A 13,151-nucleotide genomic window follows, 5' to 3' on the forward strand; every position below is an offset into this window, starting at 1 on the left:
TGAGACTAAGAATTGTGTCAAATCCTGATAGCTGTCCTATTGATTTCAGAACCCTGCATAGCACATGACCCATAAGAGACACTCAAATGTTGATTAAACGTGTGATTCAACAGCTACATACAATAACACTGGGGAAAAGTTTTTCAAGTGTCATTATTCAGTTGCCATGGAATGAATGACAATAGTAACAGTGAGCAGGTGACTGTTGCTTAGGAAGGGCTGATGCACAACAGGCAAAGCAAGAGTATGGGAGGCTGTATGCACAGCACCTGGGACCACGCACTCCACTCAAGAGGAGAGCCCAGGCCTTCTGAAGCCCCAGCATCCATTTCAGCACCTAGCAAAATGCCTAAAAGGTCAGTAACATTTGACTCTCCTTTATAGGGTTCCAGTAAATTTGTAGATATGGTTCCAATCTAGTCATATCCATAAGTTTGTAGCCATGATATTGAAAACTTGCTGTCTCTGGCCATACAAGTCCAGATTAAAGTTAAGTTGGAGAAACAAAGAGAACAAACTTGAAGCTTTGCCTGTGAACTGAAAATATGGAATTATAGAAAGATCTTTGATTGCCTTTTGAGATATACTTGCAAATTAAACTTGGTGCTGATTTCTACTGTACAGAGTAGTCTTCAAATGTATCTTTGATGGGAGAAACTTTCATATCATTCAAATGTGTAAACTGGGTCTAACAAGTGAAAAATGTTCCTTTTCATGGAATCCCATTTAGGATACCAACTTTTTGTCCAAAAGCAGTATTGGAATACTTAACAAGAATAAGGTATTCTGCCAGACAAGAGGTGGAATGTGTGGGGATAAACTGTTGATCTCTGGCTTGTCAGGGTCTTCATTTTCTAGTGGAAGAGACAGAAAATCAATCAGGGTGATAAAAGCCAACATGTGCCATGTGGCAAATGCACATTGTGAAAGGGATAAAGATGACACCTCCTCCATCCTGAGTGCACATTGTGAAAAAGGAAAAGATGGCACCTTCTCCATCCTAAGTGCACATTGTGAAAGGAATAAAGTTGGCACCTTCTCCATCCTAAGAGAACATTGTGAAAGGAATAAAGATGGCACCCCCTCCATCCTTCCTTACATTCTAATAATGTAGAGGTTTCAGAAAATCAGGAAGAACACACAGAGAAGAGCTTTGGGGTCCTAACACATGGTATAGGCAGGCAGGCATTACCTACAACAGAGAAAAGTAAAGCTTCCCCATCATAAAGCAGTAACGCCCCTACTACTTGATGCCAAAGCCAGATTGCCAATCCAAAATTCCCTTCTAAGGATGTGCCAACAGCATTCCCCTGATGGCCATACCCTGTTGTTCTTTGTATTTCCTAGCCCTTTGAGAATGGGAGATGTGAAAAATCATGCAAATTTTGATGTACTGCTTATAAAGTGGCTCTGCTTTTCTTGTCTTCCATAGGGCAACTTTCTACCTACTTCAGATTAGCTGGTGAAATATTTCCCAGATACACCTCTGATATGTGGTCCCCACTTGCCCTACTTTATGAAGCTCTAAGTCTCAGTAATCTCGGGCCCTAACCCTGGAGCCTTACCTTCCCCCACTGTTTTCTTTTTTAGTTCCCAACTGTCTTTGCTCGAGTTCTTCCATCAAACCATTTCCCTTACTTCTGAGATTTACTCAGTACAATGCTCCCTCTAATGAAAGCATGCCTCCTCCTCTTTCACTGATTCATGAGGCTTCTTCCATTACCCTGACTGTAGACAAAGTTAACCCTAACCTTTCCCTTTGCATGTGTTTCTGTTGCTCAGTAAGGCATTACCTGTTTGATGTCTTTTTCTCTAGACCCTAAGCTGCAAGAGAACATGTCTCTACCACCCACTAATGCATCTCATTCCCAGATTAGGGTGGTAGGCTAAATACCTAGAAGAAACACACTTAAAGCTTAGCATTCTATACTGTTGTATAAGCAAGAATTCATTATTTTAATTTTTTCATCTGTGACAGCTTCACTCCATGTAGCCATGTAGTAACATGGAATGATGAAAGCCCCAGCATCTACAAGTGGCTTCCTATAGTTAAGAAGTACTTTTGCCTTCCATCTTCCTAGGCACAGAAAAGCTCACAGTAAAGTGTTCTTTGTTCCTTCCCGAGTTGAAGGAACCGACGTCACAGGGCCATATAAGAGCCAGGAATATGCAGATTGTTTTGTTTTGTTTTGTTTTGTTTTGCTTTGTTTCGTTTTTTGCTGTGTGGCAAGTACTTGCAAGGACATCTGTTGACAACAATAATTTAAGTCATGTATTGCTTTATGCAGACATCAGTGTCCAAACTTGAAAATCACTTTATTTCTTTTATTTTATTGGCAGTGTTTCAATATCTAAGCAACTGGCTTCAATAAAAGGTAAGCCATGGAAGGGTTGACGTGTATGTCTTTCCTGCTCCATAACAGCAGGCCAAGAGTTAAAATTAATAAGATCAAGAATGACCAAGGTGTAAGATAAAACATCAAACAAGAATGCCCAAGATCTGGATAAAGCATCAAGCATTAATGAAACTTTTTCTCTCCATGCTATTTGGACTTATGCTCTTTGTGTGGTTAGGGGTTAGTGATGTAGGGTGAGTACACAGATGTATTTAATGTCAATGGAGTTGGGTATTAGGGGACTTGTTGGCCTGGGGAATATTAAACAGGGCCTTAGGAACTGTCAGATCTCTCTATACTTCCTGTATGTGCTTGGGCAGAAGATGTGTGTTCAACAAGATGCCTCTTTTTCACTTGAAAAAGTAACTTATATGAGAAAAATGTCTAAACTGAGGTGATTCTGATACCTCATGGAATTAAATGTGGTGATTCTATGATACTAATTTGTTAGAATTTCACCAAATCCAGTACTTAATGTGTGTACTGCCCCATGCTTTAGGGGAAAAAAGAGGCAAACACAGAAAATGGCTCTGAAGTTGTCAGTTCAGCTTAATATACATATTGCATGTATTCTGAGACCCACAACATACCAGGGTCTGAGAAAATTTCTAATGAACATATAATGGTGTCATTCTTAGCTTGGACCTGCCCTATCTCACATGGTACACATCAGCCATAGAGAGCTACTGTGGCAGTGCTTAATTTGAATAAATATTATAAAGCTGAAAGAAATTAATAAACATAGGGTATAAAATCTCATGAACTTAATATTAACTGCCTGTTGACATTTTTACTATATTGAGTTGAGTAACATATACTATTAAAATCAATTTTACTCTTGTCTTTGTCTTTTAATTTGTCTACAAGAATGTTTTAAATTACTATTGTGGTCTGCAGTAAATGTTTTTGGGTAACACTGATCTAGGAGACAGCTGAGATAATATAAAGTTTTAAGTTTGAGAGTTATGGAGATGCTATGTTCGGGGAATAAAAGAAGTACAACAGAGGGGCCTGTTGCCCCTTCTGATTGTTTAGGAAAGACTCCCGACGAACAGTTTCCTGAAAAACAACTCTTAAAAGGAGTGAAAACTTGAGAATGAAGCCAGTTTAGTTTCATGTCTTTGGGTAAGTTTCTTAATCTTTCTATGCCTCAATGTCCTCATCTATAAACTGGACCTACTTCAAAGGATTGGCCCATGCATTAAATGAGTTAAGTCACATACACTACCTAGTATTCACTGCTGTGGTCTATTCTACGAGGTCAGTGTTGTTCTGAAGCTCAGATCAAAAGCTCACGAGATGCATACAGTAGGAATGAACTGTACATAGTTCAAAATTTACTCCAATGGGCTATGGTACAGAAGAGGGTAACACAAAGCAGTCCCGAGAGCTGTTTTTCACCCATACCCACGTCCAAATCCCAAAGACAAGACAGTCAATAAAAGCTGTCTTTCCTTTTCTAACCCAAAGTGATCCTTTAAAATATGCATCTAATAATTCATGAGTGTACAGGGCAGAGAGAGAGAAAGCTAGATGGCAACCTGCTGGGTTTATTAAGGGAAGAAGCAAACTGTGGAGACGGGACACAAAAAGGCCATAGAAAAATATTCCCATTGGTAGGACAAACAACTCTTTTCTATATCTTAATTTAAATATTTCTAGCTCTATTTTTACCAGGAGCATATGCTATTTTACAGTTGGGAGAAAAATGTGTGCTTTTAAGAGAGGTAGGACAAGAATGTGAAGTTGTAAAGTCCAGATGGAGTCCCATTCAGACAAGCAGACTTAAACTCCACTAGGGCTGGGAAATGTCTCGCTTCCACAACCAGCGTGGGTAACCTTGCACAGACTTGCCCCACGATAGCTGGTCTTTCTGCCAGCTTCGCAGTTAGAGAGACCCTGCCATCTCTGAGCAGTGTGATTTTACTATGCATAGTCTCTCCAAGAGTAGGTTTCTGATAGTAAATCTAAGACACAAATAATACCCTCCCCTGTAGGTGTGAGGAAGCATTAAATAAGATTACGTTTGAAAGGCCCCTGAACAGTATAACAAAGGAAGGTGCCCATCGTGTCTAAGGAACTCACTCAGAGCCTGAGAATGACTCCTTCCTGACCAGGCAGACACATCCAAGAGAGTATCACCAACTGCTGTGCTCCAAGAACACTCTCAGACTCAGTAGAGAAGCTCTTCTTATAACATATATATTTTTGATTATTGATCAATAAATTGACAAGTCCAAATTTATCATGGATTTATTTCCTAAAGAAAGTAATGTGTTCCATCTAGGCAACCATTTCTTCAAAACAAGACATTGTACATAGGATTTACTCTTCAGCATCTTAAATTTGACATCAAGATTATTAAAAATGGACAAAGTAGCATAGTACATGTGTACATGTGCATGCACACATACATATGGATGGACTGATCAGGAGCTAAAAGAAATATGTCCATACCCCAGTATTTAGTGAGCAGTAACATGCTAGACATTTCCCGGAAGTGGCAGAGATTGGGGGATGAGATAGCTAGGGATGGGACAAGAAAGAGCTAAGAATGGAAGGATATTTCTCTGAGGCTGGTATCCCTGGGAAGCTGACATTTCGGATCAGGAGAAGCATAAGTTGCAAGTCAAAAACACAAATCAAAAAATCATAAAATTGAGACTTTGGAAGCAAAAGGGAGAGTGAGGAGGAGGAGAGTAAAGTTAGTTTCATGGCTGTTCACTTAACAAAGTTTTGCAAGGCATAGTCCAAAGCATTGCAGATTCAACAGGAAGCAAAGCAAGCAGAGAGTTGCCTGAGTGCATCAGCTCAGATTTTTGACATTTCCAATCCCAGTTCTTCCACTTACTGGTAACCTGTCACCAGCCAAGTCCTATTTTCTCTTCACTGATGAAATGATAGTTTGAAGGAGAAATCAAATACTTGCCAAAAATCGAAGACATTGATTTGCCTTCAAATTGGCCTTTAGTGCAATTAGTATTAAACATCCCATCAGGTTTCTGAAGACCAGCAAACTTAGTCTAAATTTTATTTGGAAAAAAAGGCTCTAGAATAACCACAACAATATGGATAATGCATGAAGTAACAAGAGCCACTGTCCAGATTGGTAAGATTTTGTTTATAGTTACGGTTACCAAGACAGTAGAATATCAGCAAAGGCATAGAACACAGACTCAAGGAACTGATCGAGGTCTGAAAATGCACACATACATTCTCTCTCTCTCTCTCTCTCTCTCTCTCTCTCTCTCTCTTTCTCTGTGTGAGTGTGTGTGTGTGTGTGTGTTTGTGTGTGTGTGTGTTTCACACTCAGTCTCTCCCTCCCTTCGTCCTTCCCTCGTTGTCACCTTCCCTCCTCCCTCCCTTCTCTATCTGCCCCATACACTTTTGAACTTTTACCAGTACTTCTCAGTCATTTGTCTTTCTTCCTTTGAGCACCACCTATCCAGTTCATTAGTGCATTTATTCATTGGCTGACTTTTTAAATTGAATTTTGAAGGTCTTACAGGTTCCAGACATTAATACCTGTTAGCCGCAGACTTCCCTCCACTCTGTAGGCTATGCTTTGCTCTGAAAATTGCTTCTGTTGCTGAACAGAGGTTGTTTTTTCATGGTACACAATTCCATTTTATCAGTCTTTAGGATTATTTGATGTGCTATTTTGACCAATTTTCTGAAAGTTCTCTGCAGATAGTAGTGACATACACAGTTAATCCCAGCACTCCAAAGGCAAAGGCAGGTAGATATGTGAGTTCAAGGCCGGTCTGGTCTACAGAGTGAGTTCTAAGACAGCCAGGGCTACAGAATGTCTGTCCCAAAAAAAAAGAAAAAGCCTGTTTTTCTCTACATTTGAATCTTACATTAAAATCTTTGATTTCTTCTTTGCTCTATGTTGTTGTTGCTGCTGTTTTAAATTTTATGTGAATTGGCTTTTTCCTGCATATGGCTGTATACCATGTGTGTGTATCTGATGTCTGGGAAGGCCAGAACAGCTGTTAGATGCCTCAGGACTGGAGGCAATTGTGAGATGCCATGCTGGAAATTGCACCCAACCTTCTGAAGAGCCACTCCTCTTAATCTCTCAGTTGTCCTTTAGACTCTTAGCCAAGTTTTGACAAAAAGAGTTCAGGGAAGGAAATGCTTTCAAGTACTGGTACTGGAGCAATGGGACATCTCCAGATGAAGCAAAAACATGACCTCACTTTGAGTCACCTACTTTACTCAAAATTGAGTTAGAATAAATTATTAACTTAAATAGAACATAAGGTTTTTTGTGGGGGTGGGGAAAAGAAATCTTTTAAGAGAAAAATAAAACAAATGACTGCAAAAGAAAAATTGAACCCAACAAAATAAAGTACCTTACCCCTGAAAAAGACCATGCTGAAAAAAATTAAAAAACAGCAGGTGGGACATAGGGTCGGATGGTTCAGTGGGATAAGGGTCCTTGTCATGCAAGCCTATTGCCCTGGGTTCAGTCCCCATGGTAAGAGGAAACTGCCCCCTACACTGTGTTCACTAATTCCACAATTACACCGACCATGGAACACAGGCATTCTTGCTTAAACACATTAAAAGAAGAAATTTAAAAGATGATCTACAGACTAGGAGAAAATGGTTTAAAATCTCTTATGCTATAATGACATATCTTAAGTAGACACTGAACTTTCAAAAATCAAAAATTCTAAACTTTCCATCTAAATATGGACAAAACTCATTAATAGACTTCAATAGATATTTCATCAAGAAATGTACACAGATGGTAAATAAACACACAAAAAGATTTTTTAGCATAGTTAGTCATTAGAAGTACAAACAAACAGCATACTGAGATATTCTTAACACCTGCCAAAGTGGCACAATAAAAATAGTGATGAAGCCAAATGCTTGAAAGGAAGAAAAACAAACAGATTTTTTCATGCATTATTAAATATATAAAACCCAAATATGTATCCTCTTGATTAATGTTTATTTATCTATTAAATCATAAGACACATGAGCAGAGATCATATTTAATCTTATCACTCAGTGTACTGAGCATTCATTGACTCCATGATGGCTGCATCTTGACTGAACTGACATCTGTGAGATCTATTGCTCTTCCTCTTATTCATTCATTCATGGCTTTGACTAGCCCTACTATGCAGCAGACATTGGTGCTATTGGGACTGTAGGGAGAAAAACAAAGGGCTTCATGGAGTGTGTTGTCTAATTAGAGAGAAAGGTCAACAAGGCACAGCTATAAAGTATGATCGTCCTGTCCCTACAGATGTATTGGTGTATAGAGTTGTTTAAATGGGTCTTTGCATCTTTGTGTGCATTGGATGCTGTCCACTGGGAAGGAAGGGATCAGCAATGGTTTCCCCATCAATGATCCTAAATTAGAGAAACCAACTGGAACATCACAGTGTTTGAGTAAAAGCTGATGCAAATGTTACTATGTCACAGCTTGCCCCAATGCCATTACTTTTATCACTTGAAGTGGCACATCTCTAACAGAATATAAATTGCACAAAAACAGGACTTGAAGATTTTACACCATGTCTCTTTAAAACCGAAGGATAAGATTATCATAAAGTAGGTGCTCAGTAAATATTTGCTGACTAAGAGGATGAAAGTACATCTTAGAAAACCAAGGCTTAGTGGAGTAAGGGGCTTTCCCAGGGCCACATGGTAAGCAGGTGTCAAATCTCAGCCTACTAGCTCAAATGCTATGAAAGGAACCTTCGTGCTGTATTGCTTAAAGATACAGAGTCAGATAATCCCAAAAAGGGATTAATTAAGAACAGGGGCAGTGTGCCCAAGCGCTGGGTCACACTAGACGCAATTTCAACCTTATTCCCCCCAGTTCCTGTGGAAGACACATCCCTGTGTCTGCACAGAGCATCATTCTTATTCTGATTCTTCACTGCACATTTCTTCTCTCCTAGCTTTGAAGAAGGGGTCAGATCTGGAAAAAGCCATTGCTACTATTGCTCTGGTTTTCAGAAATGCTTCTGACCCTGATGGTAAACTTGGGAAAGCCACTGCCAAGAAACTGCTACAAACCCAATTTAAAAAATTCACAGAGGTAAGAGAATTAACTGCATGAATAAACAAGCCTCACACCAAACAGCAAGGAACTCCAACTCTAGGATGTCATCGTCTTATTTCAATCAACAAGTTTTTATTGAGTATATCCTGTATCTAAGTTGCCCACTGAATTTGATGAATGAGCTAACATATGGCTCAGAGATGGAATTCCAGTTGTGTAGTCAAATGTCAAAATACTGAAACCATCTTGCTCTGATAAACCAAAGAAGATATTCTGAACATTAAAAATATAGTGTTTGAAGTATGAGCAAAAATTACCTGCTATATTATTTAATTCTTCTGACACCTTCCACCATTGAATTACATGATGTCATATACATAAGTTCATACTTTGGGGCTATGCTGTCCTATGGAACTCTTACAAGAAAGAATAAAGGATATGCCCAAGCCTAAACCACCAAGATTTACTCTGCCCTCTGATGAACAAGAGTCTGGTCTAACAAAATACATAAAAGTTGTCTATAAATCCCTAGTATGCTCTCGGATATTAAAAAGATAGCAATTGTCTTTCTGTGTGTGTGTGTGTGTGTGTGTGTGTGTGTGTGTATGGTTTTTTAGTGTGCTAAATTATATAAAATATCACTTGGGAGAAGAGCCAGATTAATATTATAGCTTCCAGTGAGCCGGTAGTTCTGACACTGTGTGTGTGTGTGTGTGTGTGTGTGTATACATATGCATGGCATAACATATATGAAAATAACTGCAGGGATCTGGAGAGATGGCTCAATAAGTAAAACATTTGCTACACAAGCATGAGGACCTGAGTATGAACCCTCAGCACCCATCATAGCAAGCATACTCAGCGGTCCTAGAATAGGATAGGAGTTGGAGTCAGGAGAAGCCTTGCAAGCAATCTGGCCTCCTATGTGGGTGTATGGAAAGGTAACCAACAGAGAGCCTGATTTTAAAAAGGCAGAAGATGAGGATGAACACCTGAGGTTGTCTTCTGACTTCCAAATGCACACCTACGTGCATTATACATACAGCACACATATCATACATAACACACTCACACCCTCTTTCTACACACACACACACACACACACACACACACACAAGTAGAAAGTAATGGTAGAGTTCTTTAGCATTCTCTGAGAGTTATACTTACATTTTTCTTGTTAAAATATTTTTCTAAATATTCTGTATTATACCTTGTGTTTTTTTTTAAGGAAAAACTATTTTTAAGCAGAAATACTTGGTAGAACTTTAGATAAGCTGGGGAAGGGCTTTTAAATAAAGGGGTGGGAAATGATCCTGTTGTCATATTCGCCTGTATCTGTTGCCAAAATAAATTATGTACACCAGAGAGAACAAAAGCCCCTCGTCTGGAGGTCAGATCTCTGGAGGGTAGTTAAGAAGCGTAAGGAGAAGTGTGTAGGAACATCATCTTGATATAAACTGTCATATTTCTAAAAATATCATTCATTAGGGAAGATGCTCTCAGCTTCATGTCCTACAGTGTCAGTAAAACCAAATGATAGCTAGTTTCTCTAGCAGACACACCCTTGCCTGAATGAAATCCCCGTGGTGCAGATCCAGGATGCCAAGCCTTATTTCAGGGCAACAGAGGGGATCGTTCATGCAAGGGCATCTTCTGGCTCAATGGTGCTGGTTAAACTTTGTCAATCATGTGAAATGAAAACCCTGCCTTAGCCCAAAAGTGAAGCTCTCTGTCTCTAAGGTAGGTGTGTGAGCACTAGTAGCCATCAAATAGCTCATGTTGTGGTGACCTCCAAGCATAAAATTATTCTCCTTGCTACTTCATAACTGCAATTTTGCTACTGTTATGAATCATAATGCAATTACCTCTTTTTGATCCCTGTAAAATCTCATAGGACTCTGAATGGTTTGCGACCCACAGGTTGAGAACCACTGTTTTAAACCTCCTGCAAAGGGGGTGAGAAGTCCTCTGGTAAAATGTGTGGCACCATTTTGCTAAGCCTAGGTTCTAAAAAGAATGTTACCTTTCTCATAAGCCTAAGCACAATTTCTAGTCTTAAAACATAATCACCAGTAAAATACAATAAAGCTAGCACCTGTGAGCATTGCCTAGAAGATATTAAAACAGAATGACTGGTTAACCCTTCAGTGACTAGAGCTTAGCAGCCCCTTGATCCTTCCGTATGCAGAACAGAGGGAGCAGGAAGACTTACACTTGCATTATCTTTGGGAAAACTGGGCAGTCACACCAAGAGAGTCCTATCTTTTATTGAACTCTTGACCCTTTCCAAGTACTGTTCAGCTATCTTGTAGCAAATGGTCAAGAGCTCCTTTGACTCTGGCTAAAGATATGGCCTGTGGACAGCCAACCTAGACAGACAAGGATGGGTTTAGACTGTAACAGAATGCACCATCATTCCAAAAATGTCTCAAGCATTCCTGGAACCTTTACAGCCAGTGCACAGATGAGCATTTGTGCTTAAACTGAATGCACACGCAGCTATGCACCAGAGTGACTCAGATGACATTTCTGTGCTTAATGTCAAAGTTTCCAGCTGTTGTTTGAAATGTTTGAAACTGAAAGGGTTCCCCATTTATTTGCTGGTCAGATGTTTTCCTGCAGTCTATGTATGACATCTATGTGCCTGGGTATAATTGACAATCATATCAATTGTTGAATAATCACACAAAGCAATGTACATTCTTCTAGCACAGTTTATTCTGTGGCTCTGAATAATCACATAGTCCAGGGAGCACATAAGTTATACATCCTATAGTGAAGAGATTATATATTTAAAATCTGAAAACAGAAAATTCTGTGTCTGAAGAAAGGCAAAATAACTTAGTAGTTAAGAGTATAGTTCTGGAATCAGGCAGATAAGGCCACAATCTTAGCACCACAGGAAAAGCTGCTTACTTTGAAGCAAGCTACTGAATTCTCTGGAAGTTCACCACAGCTCAGGTATAATGGAAGTACCAGGAAGATCAGTGTAAGAATTTTCAGAGACAAGCCATGGAAGGATTTCCCCAGTGATGGCACTAGCTATGCTAGATTGTTAGTAACATATATAGTTTTCTTTACCACCTCTAAATATGAAGTTTATATACAAGAGAGGCCCACTTATTCTTTATTTTCAGAGAGAAGAAACCAAGCCAAAATACCAAGACATCCTTTCTGAGCTTGATGAGCACACAGAAAATAAGCTGGACTTTGAGGACTTCGTGATCTTGCTCCTGAGCCTTGCCATCATGTCAGATCTGCTACGAAATATGTGGAATGAAAATACTATGAAATAAACAAATTTAAACATGTGATGGACAAATGATGTGCCACAGCATTAAATGTGTCTCTATCTGGTTTGTAATAAGTGTGGGACTGCAACTCTCTTCAGAAATGTTTGAATGATATGGTTTGTGACACGATAAACTGGATACCACTTCTGATGAGTAATGAGCAACTTAAAGGCATCTCCTACTGAGTGTGGAATCACATTTATTCATTGATCATGAAATCAAATTTGTGAGCATCTTCCCAGTAACGTTATTTTAAAACTGCAGTGACGAATGGCCAGGTGACTCCTTCCCTTTCTCATGTTTACACAATTCCAGAAGAAAAATACGGCATACAACAATAATTTCTGTGTCCATGTTTATGCAACATTGTGCATGTATTTGTGTGATGGTAACTACACATGTACATATGGCAACCAGAGGTCAATCTCCAGTGTTCTTTTTTCATGTGATCTCTACCTTAATTTTTTAGTTCTCATTGCCCTGAGGCTCACTGAGAGGCTAAGCTGGCGGATCAGTGATCCCCAGATTCACCTATCTCTACCTCCCCAGTGCTGGGACTTTCCCCATGCCCAGCTTTGGTAAGTGAGTTCTAGGGATCGAACTCAGATGCTCATGCTTGCATTAGTGAGTAATTTAAAATATGACCCATCTCCCTAGCTCTGAACAACTATTTAATAAGTTTAAAACACACTGCAATTATAAATAAAATGAGGGTTACAGAATGATAAGCATAGTTTATTACAAGAACATTTGTTCAAATATCAGACCCTTACTAACCTGTAAAAGGAAAGAAAAAAGAAAAAAAACAAAAACAAAACACTGTGGTCAGCAGTTGCCAGAGTCTGAATTGAAAGTGAGATTGTCTACAAAAGTACACATGGGAGTTCTTAAGGGCATGACAGTGTTTTTGTTACCTAAGCAAATGCATTTATCATACTCTTAAAACTTTACACTAAAATGGAAAAATTATATGTATATAAATTATGAATTGTATCTAAATAAACATGAGTTTTAAGAACCTTCCAGTTTTGGTATTGCATACCTGTGATCCTAGCACTTGAGCACAGAAGGATCAAGAGTTCAAGACAAGTCTTGACTGTGATACATGAGACTAAAGATATGCATGTACATGCACACACACATACACACACATGCACACCACAAACATGTGTACACATATACACATGTGCACACACATATACACATGCACATGCATACACACATATACACACACATACACACATATACACAGACATGCACACATACCTACACACACATACACACACTCATGCACACACAAACACACGTGTGCCTGCACACATACACATGTCATATGATAATCTCTAAGATAAAGTCTCATAAAAGCTTTTATTCATGCCTGAGGAGTGCAGGCCTTCAGGTGGTCAGCACAATAGATGGTGACAAATATTC

General features: G+C 39.1%; 1 protein-coding gene across 1 annotated transcript; it reads left to right on the top strand.

Moving 5' to 3' along the window:
- Positions 1-226: 226 nt before the first annotated feature.
- On the top strand, positions 227-12,499 carry Sntn (sentan, cilia apical structure protein). Its single transcript, NM_177624.3, has 4 exons — positions 227-356; positions 2,341-2,375; positions 8,324-8,463; positions 11,565-12,499. Exons 1-4 carry the CDS (start codon positions 247-249, stop codon positions 11,721-11,723), a joined length of 444 nt encoding a protein of 147 aa, NP_808292.1. The 5' UTR covers positions 227-246; the 3' UTR covers positions 11,724-12,499.
- The last annotated feature ends 652 nt before the right edge of the window (positions 12,500-13,151 follow it).

This window comes from Mus musculus, chromosome 14 (genome assembly GCF_000001635.26).
Source record: "Mus musculus strain C57BL/6J chromosome 14, GRCm38.p6 C57BL/6J".
NCBI classification, from domain to species: domain Eukaryota; kingdom Metazoa; phylum Chordata; class Mammalia; order Rodentia; family Muridae; genus Mus; species Mus musculus.